The 23,365-nt window shown below is 46.7% G+C and overlaps 1 protein-coding gene across 3 annotated transcripts in view; it reads left to right on the forward strand.

Moving 5' to 3' along the window:
- Window positions 1–23,365, forward strand: part of LOC129834579 (nuclear factor of activated T-cells, cytoplasmic 3-like) — an 84,268-nt gene that overhangs the window by 23,957 nt on the left and 36,946 nt on the right. For all 3 annotated transcript variants that reach the window (XM_055899691.1, XM_055899692.1, XM_055899694.1), the window contains exon 3: window positions 5,730–5,892. In XM_055899691.1, the coding sequence (XP_055755666.1) occupies window positions 5,730–5,892 (163 nt within the window). The remainder of the gene's footprint in view (window positions 1–5,729; window positions 5,893–23,365) is intronic.

The raw sequence follows: 23,365 nt of genomic DNA on the forward strand, positions 1-23,365 counted from the left end.
CTGTGTTGTCATGTGTTGCTGCCATGCTATGTTGTTGTCTTAGGTCTCTCTTATGTAGTGTTGTCTCTCTTGTCGTGATGTGTGTGTTGTCCTATATTTTTATTTAATTTTGTCTTTTTCTTTTTTTGTTATTTATTTTTTATCTTAATACCAGCCCCCGTCCCCGCAGGAGGCCTTTTGCCTTTTGGTAGGCCGTCATTGTAAATAAGAGTTTGTTCTTAACTGACTTTCCTAGTTAAATCATCAGTTAAGTAAAGAATGAGAGATGTACAGGGGAGCGGCTGTAGGCCGCAGGTGGTGACTGGTAGCACCAGACTGGGAGCCCCAGAGCCCCGCCGTACGGAGCAGCATACCGTAGAAAGGTTACGCTAATCCAGGTTACGCTAACCTCTGCTCCAACCCGCTCCCTCCGCCCGCCACAACGCTCAGGTTTCCTAGCTACCAAACCCATCTTGTGTTACTGTGGCCGCTGGCCAGGGAAAACATACATTTCCGGTGTTATGTCGGTGGCATTGGAGGATACGAGACAAGCCACTGTTACACCCACCTTTGTTTTTAGGCCTTAAACCTTTAGAGACGGTTTCCCAGACCTAGATTAAGATTACTTCTGGACTACAAAGCATGCTCATTGGAGAATCCTTCAATGAATTCAAAGGGCTTCAAATGGCTTCGAAGTCCAGGAGTAGACTTGATCTGGGTCTGAGAAGCCTACCTTTTTTATTTAGAATAGTTGTGACTCGTGCAGTACATCTTTATAGCATGCAATGTGATCATATTCATGGGGGCTTTCCTCTGCCATGTGCTGTGGGGGAATCTAGGCTACCAGGACAGGCTATCCTATAGCCTACTTTGATAAAAAATCTCATGGGAACAGATGCCAGTGGTACGATACCACAATGTTAGAGACACGTGCTTCTATTTTTATTCAAATATCATTCTTTCCTCTGGACATCAGTTTATTCAGTGAACCGGCTCCAAAGAAAGCCAGCCACCATATTTCTCCCATTTAGCCTGACTGATGGTGTCCGGAGTCAGCCAGCTGCCCAGCTTCTGATAGAGGCATGGAGTATTGGGAAAAACTGACTGACTCATGTTTTGTTACTCTGTTGAGTTCTTTTTGAGTTCCCTGGCCTTTAGCAAGTTAACATTGATTTTATTTGGTGTCTGTGGTCTGCATGCCATGTGAGGGCTGAGTGGAGGGCATTTCTGTGTGGCATGTTTGTCTGGCATAGCATGGCCTGTTGAAAGCACAATTTTAGTTTTGCCACGACCTGACAATGGGCACATAAAGAAACAATAGACAATGGTTAGTGACTTTCTTTGACTAGCGGAGAAGGTTAGGCTAGTTACTGTAGAGAGAGGCATAATGTGGTGTACATTAGAGGTCGAACGATTATGATTTTTCAAAATCGATACCGATTATTGGAGGACCCAAAAAACCGATACCGATTAATCGGCCGATTTAAAAAAAAAAATATATATATATAATAATAATTGTATTTGTGATAATGACAATTACAACAATACTGAATGAACACTTATTTTAACTTCATATAATACATCAATAAAATCAATTTAGCCTCAAATAAAAAATTTAACCTGTTCAATTTGGTTTAAATAATGCAAAAACAAAGTGTTGGAGAAGAAAGTAAAAGTGCAATATGTGCCATGTAAGAAAGCTTAAGTTCCTTGCTCAGAACATGAGAACATATGAAAGCTGGTGGTTCCTTTTAACATGAGTCTTCAATATTCCCAGGTAAGAAATTTTAGGTTGTAGTTATTATAGGAATTATAGTACTATTTCTCTCTATACCATTTGTATTTCATTAATCTTTGACTATTGGATGTTCTTATAGGCACTTTAGTATTGCCAGTGTAACAGTATAGCTTCCGTCCCTCTCCTCGCTCCTACCTGGGCTCGAACCAGGAACACAACGACAACAGCCACCCTCGAAGCAGCGTTACACTTCGCTCCACAAAAGTCGCGGCCCTTGCAGAACAAGGGGAACAACCACTCCAAGTCACAGAGCGAGTGAGGTTTGAAAAGCTATTAGCGCGCACCCCGCTAACTAGCTAGCCATTTCACATCGGTTACACCAGCCTCATCTGAGGAGTTGATAGGCTTGAAGTCATAAACAGCAGAGCTGCTGGCAAAACACACGAAAGTGCTGTTTGAATGAATGCTTACGAGCCTGCTGGTGCCTACCATCGCTCAGTCAGACTGCTCTATCAAATCATAGACCTAATTATAACATAATAACACACAGAAATACGAGCCTTAGGTCATTAATATGGTCGAATCCGGAAACTATCATCTCGAAAACAAGACGTTTATTCTTTCAGTGAAATACGGAACCGTTCCGTATTTTATCTAACGGGTGGCATTCCTAAGTCTAAATATTCCTGTTACATTGCACAACCTTCAATGTTATGTCATAATTACGTAAAATTCTGGCAAATTAGGCGGCCCAAACTGTTGCATATACACTGACTCTGCGTGCAATGAACGCAAGAGAAGTGACACAATTTCACCTGGTTAATATTGCCTGCTAACCTGGATTTCTTTTAGCTAAATATGCAGGTTTAAAAATATATACTTCTGTGTATTGATTTTAAGAAAGGCATTGATGTTTATAGTTAGGTACACATTGGAGCAACGATACGCACTGCATCCATTATATGCAACGCAGGACACGCTAGATAAACTAGTAATATCATCAACCATGTGTAGTTAACTAGTGATTATGATTGATTGATTGTTTTTTATAAGATAAGTTTAATGCTAGCTAGCAACTTACCATGGCTTACTGCATTCACGTAACAGGCAGGCTCCTCGTGGAGTGCAATGTAATCAGGGGGTTAGAGCGTTGAACTAGTTAACTGTAAGGTTGCAAGATTGAACCCTCCGAGCTGACAAGATAAAAATCTGTCGTTCTGCCCCTGAACGAGGCAGTTAACCCACCATTCCTAGGCCGTCATTGAAAATAAGAATGTGTTCTTAACTGACTTGCCTAGTTAAATAAAGATTAAATAAAGGTGTAAAAACAACGTGTGTGTGTGGTCAATGATTAATTAGGGCCGATTTCAAGTTTTCATAACAATCGGAAATCGGTATGAAAACTTGAAATCGGCCCTAATTAATCGGTCATTCTTACTCATAGACCATGGACTCACACACGTTTAGTTTCTCCCCATTTGTACTGCACAGTGCTGTGTTAGAGCAAACTGTGTCTCCCTGTAACTGTTAACAGACCAGGAACACCTGTATCTTGCTGTATGGAACACATACTGAGAGCTCCTGAACTGGATCAATGTAGCCAAGTCTTTATAACTGGCTCAATGTAGCCACGTCTTTATAACTTGCTCAATGTAGCCCCGTATTTATAACTGGCTCAATATAGCCCCGTATTTATAACTGGCTCAATGTAGCCCCGTATTTATAACTGTCTCAATGTAGCCCCGTATTTATAACTGGCTCAATGTAGCCACGTCTTTATAACTGGCTCAATGTAGCCAAGTCTTTATAACTGGCTCAATGTAGTCACGTCTTTATAACTGGCTCAATGTAGCCCCGTCTTTATAACTGGCTCAATGTAGCCACGTCTTTATAACTGGCTCAATGTAGCCACGTCTTTATAACTGGCTCAATGTAGCCAAGTCTTTATAACTGGCTCAATGTAGCCACATCTTTATAACTGGCTCAATGTAGCCACGTCTTTATAACTGGCTCAATGTAGCCACGTCTTTATAACTGGCTCAATGTAGCCACGTCTTTATAACTGGCTCAATGTAGCCAAGTCTTTATAACTGGCTCAATGTAGCCACGTCTTTATAACTGGCTCAATGTAGCCACGTATTTATAACTGGCTCAATGTAGCCCCGTCTTTATAACTGGCTCAATGTAGCCACGTCTTTATAACTGGCTCAATGTAGCCAAGTCTTTATAACTGGCTCAATGTAGCCACGTCTTTATAACTGGCTCAATGTAGCCACGTCTTTATAACTGGCTCAATGTAGCCACGTCTTTATAACTGGCTCAATGTAGCCACGTCTTTATAACTGGCTCAATGTAGCCACGTCTTTATAACTGGCTCAATGTAGCCACGTCTTTATAACTGGATCAATGTAGCCACGTCTTTATAACTGGCTCAATGTAGCCACGTCTTTATAACTGGCTCAATGTAGCCACGTCTTTATAACTGGCTCAATGTAGCCACGTCTTTATAACTGGCTCAATGTAGCCACGTCTTTATAACTGGCTCAATGTAGCCACGTCTTTATAACTGGCTCAATGTAGCCACGTCTTTATAACTGGCTCAATGTAGCCACGTCTTTATAACTGGCTCAATGTAGCCACGTCTTTATAACTGGCTCAATGTAGCCACGTCTTTATAACTGGCTCAATGTAGCCCTGTCTTTATAACTGGCTCAATGTAGCCACGTCTTTATAACTGGCTCAATGTAGCCCTGTCTTTATAACTGGCTCAATGTAGCCACGTCTTTATAACTGGCTCAATGTAGCCAAGTCTTTTTTTATGAAGATTCAGTGTGTAGGCTAGTAGATTATGAATTACTAACATCCTAAATAGTTTTGACAATCATTTGCCTAAATAGGTTTTTAGAACATTATTTCTCTGTCTATTGATCTAGGTTCTAGATCAATAGAGCCATAGACCAGCCAAGCTACCCATAGACCCACTGAGAGAGACAGTTTGTCTGTGTGGATAGGCACAGATGGAGTGTTTATTTTTGAGTGCAGCTGTTCAAATATGATTGTGCCCTACATAGATAAAAACATACAGAGGGAAAACCCCCATCAGCCTGCAGCCTCTCCTGTGACACAGCCTCATCCATACTACAGTGCTGAACAACACAACCATACTCTCCATCCATCTATATACCGTTTATAGTGTAAAACCCCTTCATGATTCACTGCTAGTTACAGTCCCTGCATGACCTATTACAAGTGTGATTATTCCAGTATGGTTAGCCTGATGTTGGTGGGAATTCCTATGATTCACTGTCTGACTGATGGGGTTGAACATAGCCTACAGCCCCATTTAGACACTGTACTCTGTGTGTCACTCAGACCTAGTGTAGGCCTAGTGTGATCCTCCACAATGTTTCCAGAGGTCATGATTCAGCACAGCCTGTTGTGCTCTCACTTCTTTATATTACCATACATAATGTGTCATTGCATTGGTTCTTCTATGTACTTATTCTCTTTGATTAAGGGCAGTCAAACCTACATTCCAGTAGCATATTTATGTTAAAAGCACAACTTATTTTCCCTGACCAAATACAATATCGATAGTTGAGTGGTTCTCTATACTAAAATTGACTCATCTTACAAGTAAATGCTCTTAGTTCTCAGAATATGACATGTGGGTGTGCTGGCCTGGCAGTAGTTTGTAAACAGAGCTACTGTACTGTGCTGCCAAGGCAGGTTTGAATGAATCCAGCCGGCTTAACTAGCTCTAACCTGACCCTGCTAGCTAATATGTTAGACCTACATCTCTGATTATAGAGCCTTTTTGTTATCCATAGGATGATTATGTAGTCACAGCGGCTCACAGGTAATGTCTTCCCCAAAGACAAGAAATGCTAGGTGATATAGGCTATATCTATTTGTTATCCATAGATCACCTAGGTAATGCCTAGGTGATCTGTATCTTGTTGTTATCCAAACCATCAGTACCCTTATTGTCTATGTATCGGTCTGTCCCCAGGACCTCCTCCCTGCCCCCCCTGGACTGGCCCCTGCCCCACCTGTTTGGCCAGTATGAGCTGAAGGTTGAGGTGCACCCCAAGGCCCACCACCGAGCGCACTACGAGACGGAGGGAAGCAGAGGGGCGATTAAAGCTGCATCAGGTGGTCATCCTGTTGTCAAGGTAAGACCATATAGCTTATAGTAGTCTTTCCCCTAGATTGTTTTCCAGACAGGGCTCAAAGGCCCCTGGCATCAACATTGTTAAAGCTGGTGGACCTTCCTCACTAATTCACTGGCCTAGTACATGGTCCGTGAATAACCCATAGAAATCAGAATAACCAAAACATTCAGTTATTACCAGCTGGTGTAACCAACCTTACTTAATAACTGTCAAAACACAGGTCAAATGGCTCTTTAGGTCTTAGTATACAGTAGGTCATGGCCAGTTTGTTGTGCCCGTCTGATAGCATGATGCCTGACTGCCATGCAGTGTGTTACATAAGGTAAGCCTAGAGGCGAAAGAAACGCACACCTATTTAGGCGAGGTGCTGGCTAGCGGAGTAGAACACATGAAAAATGAAAGTAGAGCAGCACACTCTAGGAGCTCAGATGCAATAATGTAATAACCTAATATCCAACGTTTAATGACGTTGTAATGTCATAATGACAAACACTGCGGCGTGACTAGTTTATATAATGTCAAAGGGCACACACAGGTGTCTGTAATCATGGCCGGGTGTGGCCTGATTTCGATGGTTAATTCTCATATATTAAAATAGCGTACAAAGAACATAAATGGATAGCATACGATCATAGATACAATTTGGCTACATAAGCCTACAAACATTTACAATAGCAACATCACAATAATCACAAGAATGGCTTCAGATTAAAGTCTACGTTGAGACCGAAGGGAACAAGGGTCTTTAAATTAAAGATCCAGGCAGCCTCTCGTTTTAACAATAAATTGTCGAGGTCACCCCCTCTCCTAGGGAGGGTGATATGTTCGATGCCAATATAACGTAAGGATGAAATCGAGTAGTTTGCTTCCAAAAAGTGGGCCGCAACTGGGTAAGTCCAGTTTTTGCACCAAATGGTGCTACGATGCTCCTAGATTCGTACTTTTAATTTGCGCTTTGTTTTACCCACATAATTTAAAGATAAATAGCTGCCTTAGTGGAGCACATGATAACACCTTTGATTGCATAAGGTAAACCTTTCTGAATCTAACCTATACCACCAGGGAAACTATCACCGTAGTCATGTAACCATGATGTCGGTGTAGCAACCTGGACGCAGGAAGTAGAACTTAAGAAACTCTGATGTAAACTACAAGAGGTAGTACAGCTCAGTTCAGTTCTGGAGGTGACCTGCATCTATACTGACAGTGACAGTCTGGAAAAGGGTTCCCGGGTGGTGCAGCGGTCTAAGACACTGCATCTCAATGCAAGATGCGTCACTGCAGTACCTGGTTTGAATCCAGGCTGCATCACATCAGGCTGTGATTGGGAGTCCCATAGGGCGGTGCACAATTGGCCCAGCATCGCCCGGGTTTGGCTGGGGTAGGCCGTCATTGTAAATAAGAATTTGTTCTTAACTGACTTGCCTAGTTAAATAAAGGTTACATTTACAAAAAAATAAAAAATCAGATTGATAGACCGCCCGTGCCTTGTAGAATCAGGACTGGTGCCAAGACTGGGACTGTCACAACATGCCTCAACTGTCAATTTATACAGCCGTCTAGGTTACGGCAGCCAATGCTAGTGAATTAAAGTATTATGTGTAAGTATTACCAAACAATAACCGCCCCACCCCTCCCTCTGTACAGGTAGAAAGGGTGAGCTGCTGCAGCAGGCACGCCAAGCAGGGCAGGGTACATCATCGCAGTCACCGTACCCGAAGCCCAATTAGTTTGTCTGTCATGTGATACCCCAGAGACTGAGGCAGAGTGGGCCTCAGCCTTACTACTGTACCAGGCCTGGGTTCAAATAGTATTTGAAATATTTCTGTTACTTAACTTGTGCTTGATTGAGCTTGACTAGTCCCGTGAATTGAACCCACTACCCTGGCATTACAAGTGCCATGCTCTACCAACTGAGCTACAAAGGACAAGTTCTAAAGGTCCAAACCCTGTCCAACTACAACTCCACTCCAGGCAGGCTCAAGAAAAGGCTCCCAAGTATTTTGAAAGGTTTTGAATAATATTTGATCTGAGGTCTGTTACAGTACCTATGTAGTGCCACATTCCGGACCCAGGGTTCCCGTTCTGTTATCCAGCTGACAAAAAGAGCAGAGCCAGGCAGCGGGTTAATATTTTATGCTCAGGGGACAGGGATCCTTTTTGTGGTGACTGAAGCGGGGAGGACGGCATCACGGGCCATGACCAGTGGTGTGTAACCCAACAATAACCCTGCTTATATGAGCCAGGAGGTGGCTTGTCATTCCAGTCCACTCCCTCAGGATCATCTTTTAGTTGGGGTTTTAATGGAACTATACACTGGTAACCACAGTAACCCCAATGTAATACTCTTCTAATTGAAGTGACCTTTAGGAATGTGGACCAGAGGAAGACCACAGTTTGGTGTCCAGAACCGCTAATTTCTTTAATTTTTCAGTGGGGTTGTCATCATTGGTTATTTTGATGCAAATGTTGTTGACCATTTGTTCCATACAGCATAGTTTCTTAAAAACTATGCCAACTCTCATCTCAGGGCGAGTTTACAGACTGGGTCCTGTTCCTCCATCAGTCAGAGCTAATGCTGAACCATTTCAACTGCAACCTCTCATTCTACCCCACCATATGTGACGATGCATAATTTAGCTTTCAGAATGTTGAACCCGTACGAGCATTGGCTGTGTTTGCCCTCATTCCCAGTCCAGAAGGGAGCTATTTGGCTATAAGATGATTTAATTCCTTTTTTGTTGTTGTAGTGTTGTATCGCGCCTCGCTTTGTGTGTGGTGTGGTGTGTGTGTGTTTGTTATGGGTCACCAGACCAGTGTAACACTAGGAACATGTGATGATGGATGATATCATCTCTGGTCAGGCAGGTCTAGTGGTGTTGTCCTTGTTTACTAAACAGAACTTCCTCATTGTTTCTCTGTTGACGCTCTGTTGCCCCCTTTAACTCTGTGTGACCAAGAGGCTGTCCTGTTATATTGACACTCTGTTTCATGTCCCCTTTAACACTGTGGGACCAAGAGGCTGTCCTATCATATTTTACACTCTGTTTCCCCCTTTAACACTGTAGGACCAAGAGGCTGTCCTGTTATATTGACACTCTGTTTCATGTCCCCTTTAACACTGTGGGACCAAGAGGCTGTTCTGTTATATTGACACTCTGTTTCATGTCCCCTTTAACACTGTGGGACCAAGAGGCTGTCCTGTTATATTGACACTCTGTTTCCCCCTTTAACACTGTGTGACCAAGAGGCTGTCCTATCATATTTTACACTCTGTTTCCCCCTTTAACACTGTGTGACCAAGAGGCTGTCCTGTCATATTTTACACTCTGTTTCCCCCTTTAACACTGTGTGACCAAAAGGCTGTCCTATCATATTTTACACTCTGTTTCCCCCTTTAACACTGTGGGACCAAGAGGCTGTCCTATCATATTTTACACTCTGTTTCCCCCTTTAACACTGTGTGACCAAGAGGCTGTCCTATCATATTTTACACTCTGTTTCCCCCTTTAACACTGTGGGACCAAGAGGCTGTCCTATCATATTTTACACTCTGTTTCCCCCTTTAACACTGGGTGACCAAGAGGCTGTCCTATCATATTTTACACTCTGTTTCCCCCTTTAACACTGTGTGACCAAGAGGCTGTCCTATCATATTTTACACTCTGTTTCCCCCTTTAACACTGTGTGACCAAGAGGCTGTCCTATCATATTTTACACTCTGTTTCCCCCTTTAACACTGTGGGACCAAGAGGCTGTCCTATCATATTTTACACTCTGTTTCCCCCTTTAACACTGGGTGACCAAGAGGCTGTCCTATCATATTTTACACTCTGTTTCCCCCTTTAACACTGTGTGACCAAGAGGCTGTCCTGTTATATTGACACTCTGTTTCATGTCCCCTTTAACACTGTGTGACCAAGAGGCTGTCCTGTTATATTGACACTCTGTTTCATGTCCCCTTTAACACTGTGGGACCAAGAGGCTGTTCTGTTATATTGACACTCTGTTTCATGTCCCCTTTAACACTGTGGGACCAAGAGGCTGTCCTATCATATTTTACACTCTGTTTCCCCCTTTAACACTGTGGGACCAAGAGGCTGTCCTATCATATTTTACACTCTGTTTCCCCCTTTAACACTGTGTGACCAAGAGGCTGTCCTGTTATATTGACACTCTGTTTCATGTCCCCTTTAACACTGTGGGACCAAGAGGCTGTCCTATCATATTTTACACTCTGTTTCCCCCTTTAACACTGTGTGACCAAGAGGCTGTTCTGTTATATTGACACTCTGTTTCATGTCCCCTTTAACACTGTGGGACCAAGAGGCTGTCCTGTTATATTGACACTCTGTTTCATGTCCCCTTTAACACTGTGTGACCAAGAGGCTGTTCTGTTATATTGACACTCTGTTTCATGTCCCCTTTAACACTGCGGGACCAAGAGGCTGTCCTGTTATATTGACACTCTGTTTCCCCCTTTAACTCTGTGGGACCAAGAGGCTGTCCTATCATATTTTACACTCTGTTTCCCCCTTTAACACTGTGGGACCAAGAGGCTGTCCTATCATATTTTACACTCTGTTTCCCCCTTTAACACTGTGTGACCAAGAGGCTGTCCTATCATATTTTACACTCTGTTTCCCCCTTTAACACTGTGGGACCAAGAGGCTGTCCTATCATATTTTACACTCTGTTTCCCCCTTTAACACTGGGTGACCAAGAGGCTGTCCTATCATATTTTACACTCTGTTTCCCCCTTTAACACTGTGTGACCAAGAGGCTGTCCTATCATATTTTACACTCTGTTTCCCCCTTTAACACTGTGTGACCAAGAGGCTGTCCTATCATATTTTACACTCTGTTTCCCCCTTTAACACTGTGGGACCAAGAGGCTGTCCTATCATATTTTACACTCTGTTTCCCCCTTTAACACTGGGTGACCAAGAGGCTGTCCTATCATATTTTACACTCTGTTTCCCCCTTTAACACTGTGTGACCAAGAGGCTGTCCTGTTATATTGACACTCTGTTTCATGTCCCCTTTAACACTGTGTGACCAAGAGGCTGTCCTGTTATATTGACACTCTGTTTCATGTCCCCTTTAACACTGTGGGACCAAGAGGCTGTTCTGTTATATTGACACTCTGTTTCATGTCCCCTTTAACACTGTGGGACCAAGAGGCTGTCCTATCATATTTTACACTCTGTTTCCCCCTTTAACACTGTGGGACCAAGAGGCTGTCCTATCATATTTTACACTCTGTTTCCCCCTTTAACACTGTGTGACCAAGAGGCTGTCCTGTTATATTGACACTCTGTTTCATGTCCCCTTTAACACTGTGGGACCAAGAGGCTGTCCTATCATATTTTACACTCTGTTTCCCCCTTTAACACTGTGTGACCAAGAGGCTGTTCTGTTATATTGACACTCTGTTTCATGTCCCCTTTAACACTGTGGGACCAAGAGGCTGTCCTGTTATATTGACACTCTGTTTCATGTCCCCTTTAACACTGTGTGACCAAGAGGCTGTTCTGTTATATTGACACTCTGTTTCATGTCCCCTTTAACACTGCGGGACCAAGAGGCTGTCCTGTTATATTGACACTCTGTTTCCCCCTTTAACTCTGTGGGACCAAGAGGCTGTCCTATCATATTTTACACTCTGTTTCCCCCTTTAACACTGTGGGACCAAGAGGCTGTCCTATCATATTTTACACTCTGTTTCCCCCTTTAACACTGTGTGACCAAGAGGCTGTCCTGTTATATTGACACTCTGTTTCATGTCCCCTTTAACACTGTGGGACCAAGAGGCTGTCCTATCATATTTTACACTCTGTTTCCCCCTTTAACACTGTGTGACCAAGAGGCTGTTCTGTTATATTGACACTCTGTTTCATGTCCCCTTTAACACTGTGGGACCAAGAGGCTGTCCTGTTATATTGACACTCTGTTTCCCCCTTTAACACTGTGGGACCAAGAGGCTGTTCTGTTATATTGACACTCTGCTTCATGTCCCCTTTAACACTGTAGGACCAAGAGGCTGTCCTGTTATATTTGTTTTCACAGAAACACTGTTGTTTTGGTTACAACCTAAACACCTGCCTTACTGATACAGGCCCAAGACACAATGTGCTGCTAGAGTATTTACAGAAAGTCTCAGGTAAGAAGTGCTGATCTTGGACCAGGTCCCCACCGGTCGAGAAAATCATATTCATTATGAATTCTCTATGTAAAAGACAAAACTGATCCTATATCAGCAGTCGTACTCTGAGTGAATATGCAGTAGGCCCTGGTGAATAGGGGTGAGTCATCAAGGGTCAGTCACTAGGCTAACAACAGACTGACTAACAGCCTTTTCCCTCCAGGTGTTGGTCTGTAACTAAGCCTATAGTCCCTAGCCGTAGGAGGACATTGGTCCCTCAGTGTCTCCAGTGTGTCACTGCATCCTTCTGCTCTGATGGCGCCAGTCTTCCTGTGGGGTCCACTGACTCAGGTGTTGGGACTCGTGATGTCAACAACTGACGCCATGACTGCCATCTGGCCGTGGTGTGGGCAGCCTCCTTTTGTGACTGTTGTGTTTGTCTATATCAAGACACACGTACACACACTTACACCCCCCCCTCCCCCAGATCAAGGAGCTGCTATGTCAACAGAAAAACAAGAGCATGTCACTGGGAAGGGGTCCATGGTAGAGCTCTGCACAGGCAGGAAAATGAAGCCCGAGCCCTACCCATGCCCACGACATTCAGGCTCTACCCTACCCATGCCCACGACATTCAGGCTCTACCCTACCCATGCCCATGACATTCAGGCTCTACCCTACCCATGCCCACGACATTCAGGCTCTACCCTACCCATGCCCACGACGTTCAGGCTCTACCCTACCCATGCCCACGACATTCAGGCTCTACCCTACCCATGCCCACGACGTTCAGGCTCTACCCTACCCATGCCCACGACATTCAGGCTCTACCCTACCCATGCCCACGACATTCAGGCTCTACCCTACCCATGCCCACGACATTCAGGCTCTACCCTACCCATGCCCACGACATTCAGGCTCCACCCTACCCATGCCCACGATATTCAGGCTCTACCCTACCCATGCCCACGACGTTCAGGCTCTATCCTACCCATGCCCACGACGTTCGGGCTCTACCCTACCCATGCCCACGACATTCAGGCTCTACCCTACCCATGCCCACGACATTCAGGCTCTACCCTACCCATGCCCACGACATTCAGGCTCTACCCTACCCATGCCCACGACATTCAGGCTCTACCCTACCCATGCCCATGACGTTCAGGCTCTACCCTACCCATGCCCACGACATTCAGGCTCTACCCTACCCATGCTCACGACGTTCAGGCTCTACCCTACCCATGCCCAGGACATTCAGGCTCTACCCTACCCATGCCCACGACATTCAGGCTCTACCCTACCCATGCCCACGACATTCAGGCTCTACCCTACCCATGCCCACGACATTCAGGCTCTACCCTACCCATGCCCACGATATTCAGGCTCCACCCTACCCATGCCCACGACATTCAGGCTCTACCCTACCCATGCCCACGATATTCAGGCTCCACCCTACCCATGCCCACGACGTTCAGGCTCTATCCTACCCATGCCTACGACGTTCAGGCTCTACCCTACCCATGCCCACGACATTCAGGCTCTACCCTACCCATGCCCACGACGTTCAGGCCCTACCCATGCCCACGACGTTCAGGCCCTACCCTACCCATGCCCACAACGTTCAGGCCCTACTCATGCCCACGACGTGCAGGCTCTACCCTACCCATGCCCACGACATTCAGGCTCTACTCTACCCATGCCCACGACGTGCAGGCTCTACCCTACCCATGCCCACGACGTTCAAGCTCTACCCTACCCATGCCTACAACGTTCAGGCTCTACCCTACCCATGCCCACGACGTTCAGGCTCTACCCTACCCATGCCCACGACGTTCAGGCTCTACCCTACCCTTGCTCACGACGTTCAGGCTCTACCCTACCCATGCCCACGACGTTCAAGCTCCACCCTACCCATGCCCACGACATTCAGTCTCTAACCTACCCATGCCCACGACGTTCAGGCTCTACCCTACCCTTGCTCACGACGTTCAGGCTCTACCCTACCCATGCTCACGACATTCAGGCTCTACCCTACCCTTGCTCACGACGTTCAGGCTCTACCCTACCCATGCCCACAACGTTCAGGCTTTACCCTACCCATGCCCACCACATTCAGGCTCTACCCTACCCATGCCCACGACGTTCAGACTCTACCCTACCATGCCCACGACGTTTAGGCTCTACCCTACCCATGCTCACGATGTTCAGGCTCTACCCTACCCATGTCCACGACGTTCAGGCTCTACCCTACCCATGCCCACAATGTTCAGGCCCTACCCATGCCCACGACGTTCAGGCCCTACCCTACCCATGCCCACGATGTTCAGGCTTTAACCCTACCCATGCCCACGGCGTTCAGGCCTTACCCTACCCATGTCCATGACGTTCAGGCCCTACCATGCCCACGACGTTCAGGCACTACCCTACCCATGCCCACGACGTTCAGGCCCTACCCTACCCATGCCCACGACGTTCAGGCACTACCTTACCCATGCCCACGACGTTCAGGCCCTACCCTACCCATGTCCACGACGTTCAGGCCCTACCATGCCCACGACGTTCAGGCCCTCCCTACCCATGCCCACGACATTCAGGCCCTACCCTACCCATGTCCACGACGTTTAGGCCCTACCCTACCCATGCCTACAACGTTCAGGCCCTACCATGCCCACGACATTCAGGCCCCACCCTACCCATGTCCATGACATTCAGGCCCTACCCTACCCATGTCCACAACGTTTAGGCCCTACCCTACCCATGCCTACAACGTTCAGGCCCTACCCATGCCCACGACATTCAGGCCCTCCTCTACCCATGTCCATGACATTCAGGCCCTACCATGCCCACGACGTTCAGGCCCTACCCTACCCATGTCCATGACGTTCAGGCCCTACCCTACCCATGTCCACAACGTTTAGGCCCTACCCTACCCATGTCCATGACGTTCAGGCCCTACCCTACCCATGCCCACGACGTTCAGGCCCTACCCTACCCATGCCCACGACGTTCAGGCCCTACACTACCCATGTCCACGACGTTCAGGCGTTCACGTTCACAACGTGCACGTTCAGCTGCTCATCTCTGTCTGTTCCCCTGCTCCATCCCTGCACTGCGCTGCATCCGCTCTCTGCAACGGCCCAGCTTGGGCTGCTCATGAGACGTGGTAGAGCTGTTAGCTAGCAACTTTTCGTCACTCTAAACTCCTACCAAAACATACGGAATATTATTATTTTCAGTGAAATAATCTATCCTGTTGACTTGGACAATATTCTGGTTTTATATTTTATAAGAAGTTCTGACACCATGTTATGATGGTAAGATATGACTGTACAGAGACACTGCACAGCAGAGCAGGAGGGAGCCCGGCCCGTACCCTGGTTGATGAAAAAATAGGCCTTAACCTGAAGTATAATGTTGGGGCCCTTCAGACTCAGGTCGGGTATCAGAGCTACTGTAGGTAGCTGTAGCGCAGGGGAGGGGCAGTGGTGTAGTGGACCGTAAAAACAGTTTACTCACCTTTTGCGGAAAAATGCATTTTATTTATTTATTTATTTTATTTTATTTCACCTTTATTTAACCAGGTAGGCTAGTTGAGAACAAGTTCTCATTTGCAACTGCGACCTGGCCAAGATAAAGCATAGCAGTGTGAACAGACAACAACACAGAGTTACACATGGAGTAAACAATAAACAAGTCAATAACATGGTAGAAAAAAGAGAATCTATATACAATGTGTGCAAAAGGCATGAGGTAGGCAATAAATCGAATAATTACAATTTAGCAGATTAACACTGGAGTGATAAATCATCAGATGATCATGTGCAAGAAGAGATACTGGTGTGCAAAAGAGAAAGAGAATAAAAGAGAATAAATAAAAGCAGTATGGGGGTGAGGTAGGTAAATTGGGTGGGTAGTTTACAGATGGACTATGTACAGCTGCAGCGATCGGTTAGCTGCTCGGATAGCAGATTTTTAAAGTTGTTGAGGGAGATAAAAGTCTCCAACTTCAGAGATTTTTGCAATTCGTTCCAGTCGCAGGCAGCAGAGAACTGGAAGGAAAGGCGTCCAAATGAGGTTTTGGCTTTAGGGATGATCAGTGAGATACACCTGCTGGAGCGCGTGCTACGGGTGGGTGTAGCCATCGTGACCAGTGAACTGAGATAAGGCGGCACTTTACCTAGCATAGCCTTGTAGATGACCTGGAGCCAGTGGGTCTGACGACGAACATGTAGCGAGGGCCAGCCGACTAGGGCATACAGGTCGCAGTGGTGGGTCGTATAAGGTGCTTTAGTAACAAAACGGATGGCACTGTGATAAACTGCATCCAGTTTGCCGAGTAGAGTATTGGAAGCTATTTTGTAGATGACATCGCCGAAGTCGAGGATCGGTAGGATAGTCAGTTTTACTAGGGTAAGTTTGGCGGCGTGAGTGAAGGAGGCTTTGTTCCGGAATAGAAAGCCGACTCTAGATTTGATTTTGGATTGGAGATGTTTGATATGAGTCTGGAAGGAGAGTTTGCAGTCTAGCCAGACACCTAGGTACTTATAGATGTCCACATATTCTAGGTCGGAACCGTCCAGGGTGGTGATGCTAGTCGGGCGTGCGGGTGCAGGCAGCGAACGGTTGAAAAGCATGCATTTGGTTTTACTAGCGTTTAAGAGCAGTTGGAGGCCACGGAAGGAGTGTTGTATGGCATTGAAGCTCGTTTGGAGGTTAGATAGCACAGTGTCCAGGGAAGGGCCGGAAGTATACAGAATGGTGTCGTCTGCGTAGAGGTGGATCAGGGAATCGCCCGCAGCAAGAGCAACATCATTGATGTATACAGAGAAAAGAGTCGGCCCGAGAATTGAACCCTGTGGTACCCCCATAGAGACTGCCAGAGGACCGTACAACATGCCCTCCGATTTGACACACTGAACTCTGTCTGCAAAGTAGTTGGTGAACCAGGCAAGGCAGTCATTAGAAAAACCGAGGCTATTGAGTCTGCCGATAAGAATATGGTGATTGACAGAGTCGAAAGCCTTGGCCAGGTCGATGAAGACGGCTGCACAGTAATGTCTTTTATCGATGGCGGTTATGATATCGTTTAGTACCTTGAGCATGGCTGAGGTGCACCCGTGACCGGCTCGGAAACCGGATTGCACAGCGGAGAAGGTACGGTGGGATTCGAGATGGTCAGTGATCTGTTTGTTGACTTGGCTTTCGAAGACTTTAGCTAGGCAGGGCAGGATGGATATAGGTCTGTAACAGTTTGGGTCCAGGGTGTCTCCCCCTTTGAAGAGGGGGATGACAGCGGCAGCTTTCCAATCCTTGGGGATCTCAGATGATACGAAGGAGAGGTTGAACAGGCTGGTAATAGGGGGTGCGACAATGGCGGCGGACAGTTTCAGAAATAGGGGGTCCAGATTGTCAAGCCCAGCTGATTTGTATGGGTCCAGGTTTTCCAGCTCTTTCAGAACATCTGCTATCTGGATATGGGTAAAGGAGAAGCTGGGGAGGCTTGGGCGAGTAGCAGCGGGGGGGGCGGGGCTGTTGGCCAAGGTTGGAGTCGCCAGGTGGAAGGCATGGCCAGCCATTGAGAAATGTTTGTTGAAGTTTTCGATTATCACGGACTTATCAGTGGTGACCGTGTTATCTAGCCTCAGTGCAGTGGGCAGCTGGGAGGAGGTGCTCTTGTTTTCCATGGACTTTACAGTATCCCAGAACTTTTTGGAGTTAGAGCTACAGGATGCAAATTTCTGCTTGAAAAAGCTGGCCTTTGCTTTCCTGACTGACTGCGTGTATTGGTTCCTGACTTCCCTGAACAGTTGCATATCGCGGGGGCTCTTCGATGCTATTGCAGTTCGCCACAGGATGTTTTTGTGCTGGTCGAGGGCAGTCAGGTCTGGAGTGAACCAAGGGCTATATCTGTTCTTGGTTCTGCATTTTTTGAACGGAGCATGCTTGTCTAATATGGTGAGGAAGTAACTTTTAAAGAATGACCAGGCATCCTCAACTGACGGGATGAGGTCAATATCCTTCCAGGGTACCCGGGCCAGGTCGATTAGAAAGGCCTGCTCGCAGAAGTGTTTTAGGGAGCGTTTGACAGTGATGAGGGGTGGTCGTTTGACCGTGGACCCGTGGCGGATACAGGCAATGAGGCAGTGATCGCTGAGATCTTGATTGAAGACAGCAGAGGTGTATTTGGAGGGCAAGTTGGTCAGGATAATGTCTATTAGGGTGCCCATGTTTACGGATTTAGGGTTGTACCTGGTGGGTTCCTTGATGATTTGTGTGAGATTGAGGGCATCAAGCTTAGATTGTAGGACTGCCGGGGTGTTAAGCATATCCCAGTTTAGGTCACCTAACAGAACAAACTCTGAAGCTAGATGGGGAGCGATCAATTCACAGATGGTGTCCAGGGCACAGCTGGGAGCTGAGGGGGGTCGGTAGCAGGCGGCAACAGTGAGAGACTTATTTCTGGAGAGATTAATTTTTAAAATTAGAAGTTCGAACTGTTTGGGCATAGACTTGGAAAGTATGACAGAACTTTGCAGGCTATCTCTGCAGTAGATTGCAACTCCTCCCCCTTTGGCAGTTCTATCTTGACGGAAAGTGTTATAGTTGGGTATGGAAATCTCAGAGTTTTTGGTGGCCTTCCTAAGCTAGGATTCAGACACGGCAAGGACATCAGGGTTGGCAGAGTGTGCTAAAGCGGTGAGTAAGGCAAACTTAGGGAGGAGGCTTCTGATGTTGACATGCATGAGGCCAAGGCTTTTTCTATCACAGAAGTCAACAAATGAGGGTGACTGGGGACATGCAGGGCCTGGGTTTACCTCCACATCACCCGAGGAACAGAGGAGTAGTAGGATGAGGGTGCGGCATTGAAAGTACAGGAAGCGTGACTTTTTCACTGCGACCGTTGATCAGATTTAACCCAACCTATTTTTTTTACTACTACATCCCTGGGCAGAAGGAGCAGGACAGACGGCGGGCGTGCGGACATGGGCATGTAGGTGTGTGTGTACGTGTCCCCCCCTCAGACAATCAGCCTACATTATTCATGCTACAGTATCTGCTTTATGCTAATTGTACCGGTCCTGTTCCTGAAGCACTTCCTGGCTTGTCTCCCTATCATCTCTCTATTTGTCTAGACTCTCTGTGACCGAGCCCTGTTTATATGGCAGAAGTCAGCCAGGCTTTGTCTCTTGTTTTCTCTTATCACAGTGGGCCACAGATGCAGTTATAATGGTCGAGGTTGTGTGCCTGAGGCGGGAAGCTGTTAAAATATCCTGGTCCTCCCACCACCTGAAAGGGAAGGGTGGACTTGTCTCTGTTTTCTGTTACTGTTATGATTCATGCTTTTAATGCCGTATGTTGACTTGTTGCAAACCAAAGTAGAAGAAAGGCAGCTTTAAAGCATGCCTCTATATAGGACGTGTACTTCACTGATAATGCTGCTCACCTAGTTTGAGCAACAGGCATTTGTTTGCTTGGGGGGCCTCATCTTAAATTAGTGGTTTTTATTTCATCCCCGTATTATTTAGTAGATTTGAAAGGTCGCTAGCTACAGGGTCTCTTTCCCATAACCCCAAGGGTCACCAGGTTATCAGGCAGGGCAGCGTCATTTACATGAGAGGAACATACAAGACTAACTGATCTTATCCACACTGTGATCAAACGGCCACCGAACTGTTCCCTTGGGCTTACATGCACATACATATCCTACAATAGGTTAATGAGTAGTATAAGGGAAAGTCAAAAATGTAGTTTCCTCAGTCCGTGTCTCCCCCCCAAAATAAACCATAGAGTGCAACAGAAAGAAAGCCACGGGTCTGCATGTCATAACAGTCATCTTCTAACTAAATCCTACAGTAGCCAGACAAACAAAAGTGAAACAATGTGACACTGTTTACATGGCACTGTTTGGACAGAGGTGATTCATACCACTGTGTTCTGTGTGGAATGCTGCTTATTCCAGTGGCTACCACGCTAGGCTATGCTACGCTAAGCTGTTCTAATGTAAACATAGCCTGGGTTACGCTAGGCTAAGCTAGGGCTTCTCCTCCGAGGCTAGCCAAACTGCTGGGCAGGCAGACCATAATTGTCAGGCACACCTGTTGCTAGGAGATAGGTAAATCCAAAGCCTCTGGCTTAGCAATCCATGTGCGTATTTAACCAGCCTAATTGTGCGCTTGCTGCTTCGACACAAAGAAAAGGAGATCCACAGTGTTACACAGTTGGGCCATGGACACACACACACACACGCACGCACGCACGCACGCACGCACGCACACACACACACACGCACACACACGCACACACACACACGCACACAGGTGTAGAACTTAGCGTGAAATGCTTAGTTACAAGCCATTAAGCCCTTAACTAACAATGCAGTTAATATATTTACCAAAATAAACTAAAGTAAAAAATTATTAAAAGTAACGAAATAAAATAACAATAACGACGCTATATACAGGGGGTACTGGTACTGAGTCAGTGTGCGGGGGTACATGTTAGAGCTAACTTGTACATGTAGATAGGGGTAAAGTGACTATGCATAGATAATAAATAGCAAGTAGCAGCAGTGTAAAAACAATGGGGGGGTGTCAATGCAAATATTTCAGGTGGTTATTTGATTAATTGTTCAGCAGTCTTGGCTTGGGGGTAGAAGCTGCTAAGGAGCCTTTTGGTCCTAGACTTTGGTGCTCCGGTACCGCTTGCCGTGCGGTAGCAGGGAGCACAGTCTATAACTTGGGTGACTTGGGTCTTTGAACATTTGAACATTTGGTCTTTGAACAGCCGTACACACTACCCTCTGTAACGCCTTACGGTCGGATGCCGAGCAGTTGCCATGCCAGGCGGTGATGCAACCAGTCAGGATGCTCTCGATGGTGCAGCTGTAGAACTTTTTGAGGATCTGGGGACCCATGCCAAATTTTTTCAGTTTCCTGAGGTGCAAAAAGTGTTGTGCCCTCTTCGCGACTATCTTGGTCATCAAGAAACTTGAAACTCTCGATCCGCTCCACTACAGTTTACACTTACAGTATTGTGTATTAGGTAAAAGGCTTCTGTAAACAAAAACACAAAATATAGAATGTTTTATATTGCAGCCCTTGCATTTAGTCTTTAACGTTCAGTCTTTTTAATAACTCTAAATGAGTCCATGGTGTCTGAAAATGGGATTTGAAAGACAAGATGGGCTGAGGCTGTCCGAGAGCGTATTACGTTTCCCTCTCTGGCCACACAGAATGATTTTGATATATAAACAACCCCCTCTCTGACTACCGGTGACTGTGGTTCTATTTCTATACAGCATAACCAGCAGCTTTTGTCACATATAAAGCATGTGGCTTGTTGTGTTGTTACTTTTCTACACCAGTCCCCATCTGCTCCACTGTGTGTAGTCTTTATTCCTCTGTGTTGTCACGTTTCTACACCAGTCCCCCTCTGCTCCGCTGTGTGTAGTCTTTATTCCTCTGTGTTGTCATGTTTCTACACCAGTCCCCCTCTGCTCCACTGTGTGTAGTCTTTATTCCTCTGTGTTGTCACGTTTCTACACCAGTCCCCCTCTGCTCCACTGTGTGTAGTCTTTATTCCTCTGTGTTGTCACTTTTCTACACCAGTCCCCCCTCTGCTCCACTGTGTGTAGTCTTTATTTTTCTGTGTTGTCACTTTTCTACACCAGTCCCCATCTGCTCCACTGTGTGTTGTCTTTATTCCTCTGTGTTGTTGTGGCATGGCTTGTTGACTCTTTCAATAGGCGTGGATGGGTAATAAAGAGGGAGACATGCAACGCTCTGCTCTGCAGTTTGCACTGTGTGAACCGACCGGAGCTGTTGTGCTGCCCCAGGCTCTATTTGATGTAAACATGATGTAGTCTGTGAGGCTCCACTCTCATTTGATGTAATCAGGGTTAGTGTGCAGTGAGACGGCAGGGAGAGGGAACTTGGTGGTGGGAGAGAGAGGGGGAGATGTTTATTGTTCATTTTATATTGTTTATTTCACATTTATTTATTATCTATTTCACTTGCTTTGGCAATGTAACATATGTTTCCCATATAAACTTATGTTTGCCAATAAAGCACTTTGAATTGAATTGAGAGAGAGAGAGGAAGGAAGGAAGGAAGGAAGGAGAAAAAGGGAGAGAGAGGGGGTGGTAAAGAGAAGGGGGAAATAGCCTTCAGCTTCAAGCAGAGGGAAGGGGAGAGACATGGGGGGAGGAAGAGAGTGATAGAAAAGGGGAAAGAGTCACCGAGCTTTGAGCAGACCTGCAGAACCATATACTGGCTGAGCATACAGTAGATGTTGCTCTGCTCTGTGTGTGTGTGTGTGTGTGTGTGTGTGTGTGTGTGTGTGTGTGTGTGTGTGTGTGTGTGTGTGTGTGTGTGTGTGTGTGTGTGTGTGTGTGTGTGTGTGTGTGTGTGTGTGTGTGTGTGTGTGTGTATTGACTTTGTTTAAACAAGCGGCCCCCTGGCTCTCTGGGCCCTGGTGTGCTGGGTACACAGCAGGCCTGTATGTGAACAGGGCTGTGTGTGTGGGTGGGCCCTAAGCCGTGTCAGAGCAAAGACACCACTGAACGTCATGGGCCAGAAGCCGCCCATGACCTTGACCACCGCTGTTCCCGCTCCAACATCTCTCTCTCTCTCTCTCACTCACTCACTCACTCACTCACTCACTCACTCACTCACTCACTCACTCACTCACTCACTCACTCACACACACACACACACACACACACACACACACACACACACACACACACACACACACACACACACACACACACACACACACACACCCTCTAAGAGCTGTAGTTTACACCAGTGTGAGAATGCACTTATATATACACATGCACAGAGTCTTGCCATGGCAACACCAGAGAAACACAGGGAAACAACTTGGCAGAGGCATGCGCCTAAAGAACGTGTTGTGTTACAGTAGAGAGGGTCGGAGCTGAAGGGGGTGAGGAGCGAGGGGAAAGGGGAGGGAGGGAGGGAGGGAGAGGGTCAGAGCTGAAGGGGGTGTGGAGCGAGGGGAAAGGGGAGGGAGGGAGGGAGGGAGAGGGTTGGAGCTGAAGGGGGTGTGGAGCGAGGGGAAAGGGGAGGGAGGGAGGGAGAGGGTTGGAGCTGAAGGGGGTGTGGAGCGAGGGGAAAGGGGAGGGAGGGAGGGAGGGAGAGGGTCAGAGCTGAAGGGGGTGTGGAGCGAGGGGAAAGGGGAGGGAGGGAGGGAGGGAGGGAAGAGGGTCAGAGTTGAAGGGGGTGTGGAGCGAGGGGAAAGGGGAGGGAGGGAGGGAGGGAGGGAGGGAGAGGGTCGGAGCTGAAGGGGGTGTGGAGGGAGGGGAAA

Source organism: Salvelinus fontinalis, chromosome 35 (assembly GCF_029448725.1).
Source record: "Salvelinus fontinalis isolate EN_2023a chromosome 35, ASM2944872v1, whole genome shotgun sequence".
Taxonomy (NCBI): Eukaryota; Metazoa; Chordata; class Actinopteri; order Salmoniformes; family Salmonidae; genus Salvelinus; species Salvelinus fontinalis.